The sequence below is a fragment of the Gymnogyps californianus genome, chromosome 1 (genome assembly GCF_018139145.2).
Source record: "Gymnogyps californianus isolate 813 chromosome 1, ASM1813914v2, whole genome shotgun sequence".
Taxonomy (NCBI): Eukaryota; Metazoa; Chordata; class Aves; order Accipitriformes; family Cathartidae; genus Gymnogyps; species Gymnogyps californianus.
Window position 1 is genome coordinate 159182352 of NC_059471.1, and position 16056 is coordinate 159198407.

At 42.0% G+C, this 16056-nt stretch overlaps 1 protein-coding gene across 1 annotated transcript in view; it reads right to left on the minus strand.

The window, feature by feature from the left end:
* Positions 1-4391: 4391 nt before the first annotated feature.
* LARGE1 (LARGE xylosyl- and glucuronyltransferase 1) overlaps positions 4392-16056 on the minus strand; it is a 293924-nt gene continuing 282259 nt past the window's right edge. The window contains exons 14-16 of the mRNA XM_050915399.1: positions 15643-15789; positions 10307-10502; positions 4392-6011 (exon numbers count right to left, since the gene is read on the minus strand). Coding sequence (XP_050771356.1) covers positions 5814-6011; positions 10307-10502; positions 15643-15789 — 541 coding nt within the window. The 3' untranslated portion in view covers positions 4392-5813. The remainder of the gene's footprint in view (positions 6012-10306; positions 10503-15642; positions 15790-16056) is intronic.

A 16056-nucleotide genomic window follows, 5' to 3' on the forward strand; every position in this document is an offset into this window, starting at 1 on the left:
ATTACCCCCAGGTCAGAACTATTTCTTCTGGATTGAAATCTTGTATCTCATGGCAATGGATCATGGAGCTCAAATGCAGCCTTTGTCACCTGCACAGTGACTTCCCATGAATCCATGTCGCAGAGGTTTAGGACATTTTTAACCCTACAGAAACAGTAATTAGCTGGGAGACATAAAGCTATTCTCATCCTATGAGGGGAAACGATAGCACAGAATGACTGAAAAGATACTAAGCTCTTAGCCTGGGTTTCAGATCTTTTGCATCCTGACACCCTCAATGAGCTAACACTTCCATTGCAGTACCCATTAGCAAGTCTGGACAAATACATTCAAAGGATCCATCACAGAAATAAATATTTGGCTGGCTTTCTAATTCCCAGATTATTTTTTCGACTGATCATAACAATTCTACTCTGCAGAGCAAACAAACCCCAAATCCCAAGTAGCTGTAAAAGCAAAATGTTCCAGCCAACTGACACGTACGTAGCTCCTTTTGAAATTCTCAAGGACTTTGTGTCTTGTTTTAGGAATGCATAACTACTGATGAAAATGAATTCCTATAAAAGCAAGGTATTTCTAAATCCAGGTTCGTAAGCATTTCCTGAGCCATAATTTGCTGTGCACAGCCAGAAGCTTTTCCAAACTTAATTTTATACTGTGAACCAAAGTAACAATCTTCAAACAATCCCCAATTCACCTAAGTGTTTGGATGTAAACACAGTCTAAATATACATTATGAATTGCTACTGTAAAAATGACTTCATTTAGCTATCAATGGTTCTGCATTTTCAATACTGCAGTGGAAATACTAGGTTATTGGCTGTCATTGTCTACTAGTGACTTATTTGTTCCAGTCTCACTTACTGGAGTTGCAGAAACTTAGCTGCTTTCTTTTCCTAAAACTGAAATACTTTTTGAGCTAACAATGATACATTCTTTTTTTAGCACTCCCATCACTTAATGTATTAGACCTTGTTGAAGTTCATAAATAATGATGCTCACCCCACTTGCTGAGCTTGCTGTGTTCTCCTGTTGCTGCACTGAAACCGGAGGAACACCCATACAGTATCTGGCAGAATAGGAAGGAATGTCCTGTGCAATGCCTCAGAGTAATATCTCTGCTGATTTGCCAGGACTCCCAGTGCTGCTGGTCATTAATCTTTCTCAGCCAAAAACAGATGGGGCTATTAGGCAGGCTGGAGTAATGGGGGAAACTGGCAAGATACAGAAGGAAATGCATTATCTTCTGGATAGAATTGCATGTAAAAATGAGAACATTAAAAATGTATTTTTCATATTTAATTGGACGATGTACGATTATACCTACCAGAAAATAATGTGCAATGTGTTTTGTGCAGGGCATTTATAAAACTGTTCAGCTGTGCTAGAGCCTTATTTTCCCCTGCGGAGAGAAACAGTAGCTACAATTCTGACAAGGTTTTTGTGCTTTCCCTCTAACACAGGGCTTACTCTGCTGCAACAGCTACTGCAAATGACACTACAAAGTGCCTCTGCTTGTTGCAGTAAAAGGAAAATGCAGTTTATGATTTACATACAAACAACATGAAGCCTACCAGGTAAAAAATCAGTACCTTAGGAATAATGTGAGCATATGTGATATTCAGTCTAACAAAAGCGATGGAACTGCAGGTACAGCTGCTAATTCCTTTATGTCACGGAGTCCAAGATGATGATTACAAATAGAAAAAAATCACAAATTATGAAGTGGAACCAGATTACTCACATAGGAAACTAGCAAGGCTGGAAGGAATTACTAAAAGTAGGACTTGGAAAAAAATCTGATAGTTAATAAGGACTATTTGGGATAAACAAAGACACTTTCTACGTCTGCCAGGTAGGCAAATGGTAGATGACCCTTAGCCAGAAAATGACAGGATGGAAACTACAGCCAAACATTTGAAGGTATATACTGTGACAACAGAGAGAAATCATGGAAATGTATTAGAGGGTTACAATAAGGCATTAAATAAAGGCAAGTGCTTTGCCCAAAACTTAAACTTGCAAAGCCCGTTATATCAAAGGGAGAAGCATGAAAACAAAAATAGGAGGATTGGGTCCCAGCCAGCAGATTAGTATTTGGAATAATAATTATGTCTGAAATGTGGTGGGATGTCACAAGGTGCTGGGAAATACACAGTTCAGGCTCTGGGACTGAGAAGTTTGCAGTGACTCATATGTGTCAATGTTTTGGAGTGCAGGGGGAAAAGGGAGACACATAACAAAACATGTCAAGATAAGAGCCCAAATTAGAAGAACAAAAGAATTTTGTAAGATTTTATTTCTGATCCCTTGACTAGGAAAAGGTTAGCATTTAGGAAGGTTAAAGAGGAAAATACAAACCCTCAAAACCTAGTAGGGTGATATTTGATGTAAAAATTTAAAAACAAACCCCCCTTTTTCCTTTTAAAGAAAGAATAGTGGCCCTAAATAAAAAGAAAAGAAAAACTGAAATCCTCAGATTAAAAATGGAAAGGGCTTATAAATAGCCATGGAGTATGGTATCCCCTTAGATAAATGGAAGACAAGGACAAGGAAATGCTGGTATGACTAAACTGGAAATTTCAGAAGTTATTCAGGCCAAATAGGAAATGTTCAGAGAATGGAAATCAAAACTTTGTAAAGCTTAAAGGAAGGTATGTAATAGTTAAGATGGAGTTTGAGCAAGCTAAGAGGGAATTGGAAGAGCAAAAAAGAGTAGGAAGTTAAAACTGAAAATACACATTTGCTCAGTACACCAAAAGCAGAAAACCGGAGATAACTGCGAGGCCACCCCAAACAATAAGTAGAAGAAACAATTAAAGACAGTAAGGACATTGCCAAGAATCTAAATGATTTATTTGCATCAGTCTTCACCAGAGAGGGTGCTGGAGTGATACCTAAATGAGAGACTCACACTTTCCAAATATCAAAGATAAGGAGAGGTCATAGACTGAAGACTCAAGAGAGAAGTTGGTGGAACAAATCAATAAATCAAAGGCATTAAGACACCCAGTTTATCTGGTATTTCTTGAAGATTTCAGGAGAAAAATGAGAATTAAGTAACAAAGTTGCCAGCAAATACCTACTACAGCAGAGGCCTGGAAGACAGTCAGTATTATAACTGAGTTGGGGATTTTTGTTGTTGTCGGTGGTGGTTTTTTCACGGTGTTGGAGGAGCCCTGCCAGTTACAGACAGATATGTAATCCTAATTTGCTATCATGTAAATTGGCTGAAATGTGTTAAAAAAACCCAAGCCCCATACCTCCCAAATTATGAAGCACATAGACAAACATGACATGACAGACACAAGTCAGTACAGCGTCTATAAGGGGAAAAAAAGGGGCTCTTTGAACCTACTGCCAATCTTTGAGCTGGTTACACCAGCCAGCACACCTAAGCCTACCCAGGAGGTCCCATGACTCGCTGTACAGACAGGCAAGTAGCAAATGATTACCTCCCTGGTCCCCCATCCGCATCTCATAACCACCAAGGAGAGAATAATGTTCATGTTGATAATAGCACATCCAAACAATGTACCGGTCTGTGCTACAGGTTATGCTCCTGCAGGGCAATCCAGTCCATCCTTAGGCAACATTGTTAAGCCAAGGAGAAATGTACATCCGGAAATGAAAGTTTTTAATATATATGAAACATAATGGTGGGCACACTGAAGCTCTGACTGGAGATTTTATGTAGGTACAACTAGTGTTAGCCTCTCTTAGGATCAGCTTTTGCTATCTTTCTGCACATTAGCTAATCAACAGGACTCCGTGCTGCAGGCTTGTTCTCATTCTCAATATGCACAGTGACCTGGGCCCTTAATGGTGAGTAATACAGGGCTTGGGGAGTCAAGATTTTGGGTTTTTTAAAAGAATATATTTTACCCAGGACTGAGCATTCATTTCCATTCTTCCCAGCTCTTCCCAGCTTTTTATGTAAATCTTTACATAAAGCCATTAAGAACAGAAGAAAAGCACTTTGGAAAATTATGCAGTGATGTATTCTTACGCAGCCAACACTCCCAGGGGAAAAAGTGAAAATTACACATAGCCTCCCGCCCCTTTTTATTTCTTGTCAAAGACGTTGCCTTTTTTGGCTTTTCTTATATATACACAGCATGATGAACTGATATTTGTAGTTTAAATGTCTGGTTTAACCGCGTGGTTTCCACCGTAACAGAAAGCTCTCAGGAAATGTCAGGTTAGAAATAAAACCAAGCTCTAGAGGGATGAGGTGGGGGAGGAAAGTAGAAGGTCCAGTGACTGAAAAACAAAATGGGAAAAAAGCGAGCAGACCGCAATGTGGATCCATTTCCCAACTCAGGCAGTGGTATTGGTACGTGTGGTTGTATGGGGATCTGGGGTAGGGAGACAGACGCATTTCTCACTGAGTTGTTTCTGCTTTCTCTATTAACATTGCAACAGAAATTACAAATAGCCCTCCAAGGGGTAGTGCATTAAACCTCATCTCTTCATCCCATGTAAACACAACATTAATACTGAAGAATAAAGAAAATGGTAAAAAGTCCAGTGTCTTGTTTTCTGCGTTTTGCTTGTTAGGTTTCCTGTCCGCCCTCCAGCATACTCCTGTGTGTACCGAAGTTGTGAACTTGACCAGCCCACGTTCAAGCAAACACTCACACTCAGATTCCCAACACATTCTTTTCTCCCCCTCGAATGGGGAGTTTATTCCTAACAGTTCTGCTCCTTTTAATTATAAACTCCTTTAACGAAGTAGTTCTGAGACCTTGCAGCAGGCAGCAGGAGAGCACCAAGGCTACTAGTTGCCATGTTTATATTCCCTGTTCAGCAAAGAAGTCCACTTAAAGGCCAAGGCCCAATGCCTTCACGGACGGGCATGCACTGAAATGAGCCTACAAATCAATATCCCCCCGCACAATGTGCCTTATAGGCAAAATCCAATTCTTGCCTAAAAAAGATGAAGTTTTACAGTCAGGCCCTTTATTTTACGAGACACACACGAACAAGTTGCTCTGGTGAAAACAGACCTTACACTGACAAGTTTTGTTCACTTTCCAGCAGAGCTACTGATCTTCTTTACTGGACCACCAGAACTGAAGATGGGCAAGAAACACAAGGGAGACATTTCCTTGGCAAGGAAAGGAGCAGCATTTAGGACTGGGAAAAAGGCAGGGTGGGGTATAGGGGATTTTCCTGATAAAACAACTAATTTGAGAATAAAAGACCAACCGATATCATGTATACACCTAAACCAGTAACACACCTTCTCTGGAGTGCAGTATTGTATAAGCGTCCCCTTCGTTTTCAAGGCTAATTCAGACCTTTGGCTCATCCTGCATTAACAAGGTCATCCATGTTAACAGGGCCCCTGTGAAAGTTCACAGGTGAAAGTTCCCTTTTAGAGTAGTGCAGATTTGAAATTCACAGGACAGCGACCCGAAGATCTTCCTTTACAGATAAAAAGCATGTCAAATTATTAAATAGCAACATGAAATCCTATATTCTGAAGGTCTGTCTTTGCTCTGCAGTTAAGAGAGCAGAGTGCATTCCCAGCCCCTGCCCAGTCCCCACCTCCGGCAGCACGGCGGGCGCGTGGCCGGACCCTCTCGCTGACACCTCACGAATGCTAAAGCTGAAAGGCCTGGGGTAGTCGAGGAAGGGACGAATGAGCATAGCCTGAAGACATGTCACTTCAAATTTCTACTGTTAGAACTGCCGAGTACGATATAAAAACAGAAAGTATTTCTCAGTTCGAAGTTTGAAGACTGGGCCCCAAACGTTGAGTGGCTCCTCCCTCCGGTGTCCGTTTCCTGTACACGGGCTCCGTTGTGCTAGCTGTTGTTCTCTGCCGTGAGATATTTGAGGGCTGCAAAGCCGTAGTGGCGTGACATATCCTGCTGGAACTCCTCCTTCAAGGTCTTGAGACAGATGCGGTATTGCTTGTTGGAGCGAAACTTGGTGATGTCGAAGCTGGGGGCGTGCGGCATGTGGATCATGTATGCGTTGGGCAGCACCGTGAACTCATACTCCTGGGGGAGAAAGACACCAGCTGTGAGGGTGTTCCCGAGCCCTCTTGCAATGCATGTCTCCCATACCTCCACAGTCAAACATGCTCCATCACGTAACAGTGCAGTGTGGGTCTCAGAAACAGCAAACCCATACAGATATGCCAAATAAGTCTTCTTTTTTTAAAGTTGCTTTTTCTTGGTTTTAGGAAAGATCTACTTTCTCTTTTAGAACATTTTACTCCATATAAGCCAAATAATGGGGAAAAAGTAGAAAAGGCATGCCTGAAGCCATGTCTGCAGCACAGATTTTGCAGTAGGGTGCTTGCAACCAACACAGCTGTGACTGCACACAGCATGAGCGTCAAGTGTCTGTGCAAAAGCACGTTTTTGCCCCTACAATTTATCTTGCTTGGGATGCTGGAATAAGCTATATTTACAAAGGCACACACTGCACTACATACATTGCTTTGCCTGTATACTAAGATACTTACAGTGACAAAACTGTCCAAAACCATTTATAAACCTGAAATAAGGGGAGAATATGATATCTTTTATAGGTGATGTGTGAAAATGGACCTGCTAATTCTATATGCTTTGAGAAGGTTTTACGCAAATTAAGTTCTTTCACAAAGTATGAGATACTGTGCTAATTCCCCCTCTCCTCTAAAACTACTTCACTAATTCTCTTTATTTATAGCTGACCAAGTTCTTTGACAATTTTTGTTGTTAAAAATTGATGGTTCATTTAAGTCTCAATTACTCCTACTAGATTTTTTCAATTTTTATAATTAAATATATGATCATTAGAGCAAAGCTAGACAAAGACTGATTCTTAGACAAGCTGAAAGTTCACTAGTGTAGGATGTGCAAGAACCACATATCTGGTCCTGCAAGGAACTGGGCAGAAAAGGGATGTGAACCTCAGTATTCTGTAGCCAAGTGAAGTACCCTAACCACTAGGACGCTACCGCTTTTTTCACATGGAATTTCAGAAAGTCTGAGTTGTATGGGATGCAAATGACAAAGAACCTTCGAAGCCTCCACAGGCAAATTTTCTGTTGTCCTCACACAGTTTCTATTTACAACTGTTGCTGGATTGACTCATTAGCCATCTCTGCATAAGACACTGGGCAGGGAAGGAACAGCCACAGAGCGCGCTGGCTTTAAAAGAAACGGTGTGCAACTTCCGCTGGTTTGCAAAGTCCAGTCACTTGTAGATTTAGGAGTCTGTGCAGAGATACAGAGTATCTGCAGTACAGAGGAAGAGAATTCCAAAATATTTTGTTAGGGAAAGAGATTTATGGGAGACAACACATTTGTGCTAATAAACGTGAGTTTTTCACCTATAAATCTTTCTTCACCTAACAAAATATGATCAACCCAGAAAAGACTGAAAGCTGCTGGGTTATGATGCTACCAGAAACCAAGTGTTTGAGCAACACAGCCCAAAATGTAGCCCGAACAAAACAGAAAAAAGTGAGCAGAATGCAATGTGCATCCATTTCCCATCTCAGGCAGTGGTATTGCTGAGCCCAAAGTGTAGCTAAGGCTGCAGTGCCTTCCCGGAGACACCTATGAAACAGCAGCACGTGTTGGACAGCTAGCTGCAGATGCAGCTGTATGGCTGCTCCTTTCTCATTATGGGAATGCCTGTTCCCTGCTAGACAGTGTTAAAGTGGTAAATCTTTGTGCCAAATTACAATGCTGTCATATATGGGAATGGGCCCCTCTGAGCTTCTGTTTGGGGTGACAAATGCACAGCAAGAGCAAAATAATCTGATGCTTGCAGGTAGAACTCATTTAGCTGGAAGAGACTTAGAACTAATGGGGAACCAAATGCAAAAACAAAGGCTGGTGTGATGGAGTGAGGAGAGCTGATAAACTACAAACTATAAAATATATCTCTATGGGACCTTAAAACTAAAGGCTGAAGCTGCAGAGGAAGATACATCCCCCTCATACAATCGTTTCTTTGTTCTCTGTTTGCATCTCAAGCCTGTAATCCTGCAGGTCAGGGACCATCTATGCTCTCCAGTGTAAACTGTTCAGCACAGCGGTGCTCCCATCCCTCCAAAAGGCCTTCGGGCACATAACGCCTTCCAAAACCTTACTTGCTGCTAATAAGCCCCTTTGAAAGATGCTGGGCTGGAGTTCTAGAAAAAGGATTGCTCACAGTCTAGTTCCACAGTCGCTGCAAGAGCAGGGAAAGGTTTCCTAATGGCTCATCTCTACTATAAGGAAACGTTTGTTGAGAAAGCAATGCACTTGCAGGAACCTCTGTCCCTACCTCACAGGTTATAAATTCTTTAGACGGAGACTGTCATTATCTATGTATTTGTACAGCATCCAGCTCAGTGGACATCTGCATGCCCCCAGAATAATAATGACGATTATCTCCACGCTGGGTGCTGCTTTGAAGGACGGTAGTGGCACAGACCCTTGGTAAGGAGTCTGAAACAGTTCTCTTGACAGATGCTGCAGTTGTGAGGAGTAGTGAAATAATTTAATTGAGAAGCTGCTCTGCCTGCTGATAATGAAGCCAGCCAAGCAGCTGGCAGCAACTTGATCTGTGGACACCCTGAAGCAGAGGAATGCCATAGGGGGAGGTAGCTGTGCGATCCCACATGCCCTCCAGGCTGATTTTCTGGGAGAACAGGCCAATACCCATGTTTCTACAGATCAAAATTAAACTTCTTTTCAATGTGAGAATGTTTTTAAGGCTGGAAGAGTGAGAAAAAGAATTCCCCAGAGTTAGTTCCAACCCAATGGCCATTTAAAATACCTGCGCTATGATCAACTTTGAAAAACTTTCCAATTTCCCATGTGTGAATCTGTATGCTGGGCAAACATCTCTGAACAGAAGAGTTAAATCATGAGTGCTAGATGAGAGCTGCCAGTGGGAACATAAGCCTTGTTACCCAGATTAACAAATAATAACTCATTACCCTGTCACTCTCCACGACTGATGGTTAATTGATTAGTGTTTGGAAAGTGCACTGGAAAATTAAAGTGCTATAGCAGAGCAAAGTATTATTATTAACGATAACATAAGGAACAATTTTTTTTCTAGTCTGTAATATTTTTTTCTCAACATAAGTAGGTACAAATTTGTTGGGAATGCCCTTCTGCAAACAGAGGTCAAGTGGCTGCCAGCCCAAGGTGACCGTGTGGTTTTGTAAGCTGAAGTAGAAAATACCCCTCCCACATACGTGCCTGCACAGAAATACATGGTAGCCTGCACCCCAGAGACACAATCTCGCAGTAACTTGCTGCATGCCTTGTGCTGCTCTGCTTCACATAAACTGGTGAGAGTTGAGCAGAGAAGGATCAGCTATATTCCAGATCCATAGAAAAAGCTAGCACAGGAGGATACAGATGGCCAAAAAGCATGTCTTTTGGTCAGCATGAAATGCTACTAGTTCAAAACCTGGGACTGACACCAAACTAAAAAAAAACCCAAACCAAACCAAACCCAAACTAAAAAGAAATGCCATGACCCAGCCCCTGCTGATTAGCACAGTGGTTAGCTTCACATCCAAGAACAGCAGGGAGATGCAAACCCTGCCATTTCAGTGAGCAGCAGCACCGGGCTCCCAGGGAGCCATAGTCACTGCCAGCCTCTAAGATCTAGGTCAGTGTCAGGGACCTTGGCAGCTCTGAGAGCTCTAGTGCCAGTCTGGGACTCTCGAGCTTTGTCTGCATCCTTATTCTTAGATATTCTGCCTAGTAGCTCCATCCCAAGTCACAGATCCAAGAGGCAGGTAGCCCAAGGATCAAGTATCTGGATCCTCTAGAGTCTGTTCCACAGCCAGAGACTTCAGAAATGTGAAGTCCTTGGCTTTGCAGAGATGCGCTGTAAATCCAGGCCAGAAACTGAAGATGCTTGCCTTGGATTCAATTTAAGATTGCTTTTTGAATTCGAAATTAGCACTTGGGACTCACCAACCTCTGTTTAACTGAAAAACTTCCAGCCAGGTCTATAGATCCCCTAGTAGGTGATGAGACTGGCAACAAGTGCTGCAATGCTCGGACACACCGTCGGACAGGAGGCAGGCACTGTGGGGATTGCGCCACTGTGAAACAACAACTTTCTCAGCACTGACAAATAAACTAACTCAGACTCAGTTCTCCTTTTAATGCTTGACAAGGACTAAATTGAGTGTTCCCAACTCAAGAAGCAGTCATTAAGGAGCTCAGTAAGGCCAAATGAGCACTTTGGTGACACAAAGCCTGAAGCCTTTCTACAGGACACAGATTTTGTTTTAACAACCCTGCTGCCCAGCCCTGGGTGAGATATGCAGGCGTCATCTCCTCACCTGTGCATCCAGTTCCATGATGTGAGCTACTTTGTTCCAGCCAAATCCAACAAACCGCCTGTCATACTCCGGGCAGTCCTTCCTCACAACAACGTATGGCTCAAAGTCTGCTTCCCACTCAACGCGGTAGGGGGTGGTGGCTGTTCGCCACTTGGCAAAGTTCGTTGGCGCATGCCCTTTTGTCCAGACGTGATACCTTAAACAGACATAAATGGCATGGACGTGGGGAGGCAATTAGATAGAAAGCATCTTGGCGAGGCAACAAAATGTTACTTGTTAGATGAAATGCTCAAAAATAAGGACATTAGCTTACAGTTCACATCATCATTTTCAGGACATATCGGAGGCAATTTCTAGGACTATTTCCAGCATGCTTCTCAGAGCCTCTATGTGCTCAATGCTTAAACACATCTAGTTGGTGAAGGATAGTGTGAAAACACTACCTAATGCTAACGTGAGAAACAATTACAAAGTACACAGACAGTTCATCTGCACTACAAAGTGCTGTGTCTCGTTCTTAGCAACCAAGTGGCTGTATCAGTGCTCTAAAATTGGTGTGAAATTCTGTAGCTCTGATAAGGTCCCTAAAATTAGTTACTTCTACACCGCAGTGACATTCACGATCTGTTTTATATGCAATTTTATAATTTGTATGAGAGACACCTGCAGCTCTGGATAGATGTTCCGTTTTATTAATTACTGTTATTATTATGGCAGGAGCCAAAGTGCATAATTAAATTAATACGTAAAATATTACATAAAGGCTTTCTGCTGTACTTTCTACATTGTGGGGAGTACCCATGTGATCCTCAGTAAGTTAATCAATTTGATTTACAGAAAAAGATCCTTTCATACTTCGTTAATCTTGTTTAGGTCACAGCAGGTCTCTTCCAAGCACAGCTTGAATCCACCCCACTAGTGCCAGGGTCAATGACTCTCTCGCCCACTTATTCTTCTTACACCTTTCCAAAAATCAATGAAACAGGCTCTTTCTGCAGACTCATAGATTAAATAATGAAACAAAGGCATAGCAGGCCATCTGTATTACAACGCTCTGAGATGTGTAACAGAAGGGGCAAAACAAACATGCTGCCAGTTCATAATGTAAGGTACATTGAATTCACAGGGATGACTCATGTGCTAGAAGTGAAGGGATTTGAGCATTAAATATTTGCAGAATTAGGACCTGAGGTAATGTTTCAGCCCCAGAAATTCTCATAACATTGCGAGCCATTGCTAAAAACAGGGATGTAAATCACAACCTAGGAGTTTTCACTTGGACTGTATATTTGTATGGCTTGTAACAGGAAGAAGAGAGAGGTGTTCAGCTTCACTGCCTCTCCTTGTTCAGGAGCAGTGCAGGCCAGAATTATTTGGATAGCATGGGGGTCCCAAGTAACACATGGTCCTTTGAAGGCTACATTTCTAAACTGTGAACAGGTTGCATCACTTTCAGATATCTGGCTTGGGGACCTGGAAAAACAAAACCCCTCTGTATTAAAAAAACTGACAGTGAATTAATTCTCTACAGATTATTAGAATCCAGTCCCAGATTCACAAAGATGCTTGCAATCCTTAATGCCCTTTGGAATCACCTCCAAAAAGCCTATCCCTTTTCTTGGTCTCTTGGAAATGAGTGAGTAACCTACCCAGTCACTAATGGGCAGCTATCTACGCTGGAAAAAAAATACAATCACAATGTGGGCTTTAAAATGATACGGGATTGTGGAGGATGCTGTATATTCTAAAATCCTACCTCTGCCATTTTGAAATTACTTATGATAATAATAATAACGACTACTAAACACTTATGAAGTGATTTGTGTCTTCAAAGCCCCATACAAACTTTGGTTAATTGAGAGATTCCTGCAGAGAAGCAGTCACATCCTGCTGCTGTTCTAGTAACACTCTCCCACTGATTTAAACGGGGAGAACAGGACACTAACCATAAAAAACATCAATTTCTTTCCAACCTTTTTGGGGATATCAGTGTAAGCAGTTACAGCAGCTCAAGTATAACCTCTGAGAGTCGAGAGAGTTGACCAGCACGGAAAAAAAAATAATTGGGAAGAGACAATGAAGGAAAAATATGGAAGTGAGATTGGAGAGACAAAACAAAGCAGAAAGGAAGGAACAGACCTGATTGTACCAAACAAAATAATACCAGAGATGATCTACTTGCCTCTTCAGAGTGACTGATGTGAATGCAGGCAAGGAGGAAGACAAAAGGATGGCTAAGGTCAGGACAAAGAGGAAAATGAGTACAGGATGCTCAAATGAGGTGTGCACTAATTATAAAGGAATAATTAGACTGGAAACAAGAATTGTGAGAGTTCAGGACTACATACATATCTGTACATACAATATATATGGGTCTACATATATATACACACACACACACACACACATAATCTGCTGGAGCTAGGTCTTGGCCAATGGCTGATCACTGCATGAAATGTACTGCAAAGTAAGATATGCAGACACCATTACATGGATGTCCATATAGAGGAAGCTACCATAAAAGAGTGAGTCATTTCCAACAGACTACTCTCGGTGATGCAGTTGTGAGAAGTGGTTCACTGTCTGTATTGGTCTTCCATCTCACAGGACAAATGAATAAATCTAATTTTCCTGCTCAGGCTCTTCTCACTCAAGATTTAAATACCCATTGAATTTTAAGGCCACACTTAATCTCACTGACTCCCAGGAGAACTTTGTGAAAACTGTGAACAACATATTTTTCACTACGCTGGCAATTTTGACAAATCCAAACCAAATCATTCGATCTCCGTAAAATGATGATGCGTTTCTTTCCCACGGTTCATGGAAAACAACTGGAAAACACTCCCTCCTGCTTTGCATCAAATGTTTCATCTTACTTGTGTTATCGATTGCTTTTATTTAAAACAAAATTTCAAAACTATAGTAAACTTTGCTAAAGTTAGCAAAATGAAATCGTTATTCTTCTCAGAGTGTTCTTTCTCCGTGCCTTGTCTCTTAAAGCTTCCTGTTTCAGTGAGAAAGATGATTTGGTGAAAGAAAAACTTGCCCAGTTCTGTTCTCAGATGCTTAAAACATTTTGCTGGATTGTGGATGCAATCAGTTAATTAGTTAATCAGCTGTTGCTGGTTATGTTTTCTCAATACGATGCGTCTTCTACCAGCCGTGGTTTCCCTTGTGCCTCAAAGCTGTGTCGGCAGTGCATTTGTGCTTCATCAGCTATTACCCAGGCACTGAGTGGGCACATCCTCGTGAGGCACAGTCACAGCCAGCACCTGCAAACAAAGCCAGCAAGCTGGCACAGAGCAACCCGCTGCCGCGGAGGGTTTCCACACAGCACACCTTGCCAGCCGCAGATGCTCACGTCTTCCCTTTTCTTCTGGTGGTGACTGGGGGATGTAATTGAGAGCCGTTTTGTACTTCTTAGCTGCCCAGAGGTAGAAAAGGTCACCATTTGGAAGAGAGGTGACAAAAGCAATTTCAGTGAGGGAAAGATTGTAATCTACCATGTGGTGTGAGGGACTGGGATGCTGCAGGCACTCTCAGCAATCACTGTCACAGCAGTCCTCCCCAGCTCACTCCCACCCGCTCAGCCTCAAATTGCAGCGTTATTAAAGCACCTTGAAGGTGGAGGTGGAAATTCTCAGCCCAGATCACAGCTGTTTTGTGGCTGTTGATAGATTTGAGCAATGAAATGAGCCAAAGCAAACTGGGGAAGCATTTGTAAAATGTGTCCTACATTAATATGTACACAAGCTACAGACCGCATGTCCTTCAATTCTTATTTAACCTTGCTCTGGCAAAACTCCCGCTGCTGTTGAAGACATTTTTGCCTGAGTGAGACTTGAGAAAGGATCTGCAAATCTGGCTGTGTACCTAACACGCCAACATGCTGTATAGCTTGAAGATGAAATCTGTAGTGGAAGGCCACTGCTGTGCAAGTTGACAATTTGATTGTTGGTAGAATGTAACATCTGAAAATCCCGAGGGTGTTATTTTCCACTGGAAGGATTTTTTCTTTCAACTATGGGAGAAACCATTATTTTCTATCAACAAATCTCTTGTTAATTTGTATGTCTTTGACTGTTAAAGAATGATGGGAGAGTGAAAGGCACTTGCTCTATCAGTATCCTTAAGTAATTCTCCAGAGAGAGGCATGCCTCTCAGTCACCTGAAGTTTCTATTTCAAGGCAGTCACTGGTAGAGGTAGCGTCAGGATTATGTTTTCCATGCTCAGACAGGCTGTCTGCTATGACATGTGCATGCGGCCACATGAGGGAAGGGTGGCTGCTGCAACAAGAGAGGTGTGTAATACAGGGATTGGAAGAAGAGCGAGGAAAGCTCTAAAGTAAGGGAAGGATGGGAGAGGTGATATAGAGCTCCACTGGCCATGGATAATACCTAGCTTTTTCATAGTTTTTATCTCTAGATCTCAAAATACTGTTAAAAGGAGAGGTGAACATTGTTACCTGCATTTCAGAGATGGAGAACAGAGATGTAAGAAAGTGAACTGATTCGTGTACCACCTCCCAGCAGGGCAGCAGTGAAGCTGAGAAGAGAATGCAGGTCTCCTAAGCCCCCTCTCTGTGCAACATCATAAGGCCATATTGTACTCTTCCCATCACTGCAACGCTTTACAAATGTCTGCTAATCAGACCTTACCACACACACCTAAGAGACAGTTAACCCCTGGTAGTTGCATTTTAAAACCGAAGAGTCTGGCAGATAATAGAAGTGACTTGTTCACAGCCACAAAAGGAGCCTGCTTCAGAGAGGAGCTCCAAATTTAGGTGTTCTTCACTTCTCAACTTCTAGTCAGAGTACACTTTTACCTCTGCATTGAGAAACTCTAGCTATTTAAGCAGCTGTTTCACACTTTAAAAGAGCACATGGCAAGCCTGCATTTGTTTTTCCAGTAAGTCAGTAAGGAAGCAAACCAACGAGCAGAGAGAAATTATTTTTGGTCACATGAGGGACACAGCTATCCGGATAGTATTTGGCAGCCAAAAAGCAAATTACACGCACATGAGTGTAATGGTCGCGCTTGATTTTGTAGCGCAATAAAAAATGATGAAAATAAAACAAATTCAATTTAACAATTGAAGTCCTTCAGTAGAGGACTATAATGCTAGATAAAAGGCTGAGCTTACAGATGGAATATATCCACATACGATTCTGTTCACTGCCTCTCTATGAAAAGGGTAAAAAAATTCCAGTAGGTTTCTTAATGGAGCTAGCTAGCTGACAGTGAGAGAGAAAAATCAAATGTTCACAAGAACATCAAAAAAATCTTTAGAGATAATGACCACAGGTTCAACAAAAGTATTTTCCATTACCTGAATGTGAAGAGGGTTCCCATGTCCAACATAGATAGCAGCTCTGCTTTTGACTTGGGGAAGGAGAGGCGGTAGCGTAGGGTCTCAAAAGCAGGTACAATCAGAGCTTTCTTGGTATTAGCCAGGTCTAGCTGGATGACGGACTTCCTGGCAAAGAGAAACAACAAATAAAAGCAGGAAAATTTTAAACTGAACAAATCATTTGGGCTTTTCAAAATAAACTGCAGAGAATGGGCAGTTTGATACTGTAAACGAAACTATGGCCCATATTTTTTCCCAGGGGTGCTTCATATTTTCCTCTACTTTTGATCTGCTGCTCTAAGAGCATGGAGAACAACACAGTTCAAAAAGAGCTTGCATGTTTGACTGATCAATGCTGCCCTGCGTGTCCAGGGGTGCACAGAGCTGAACTAG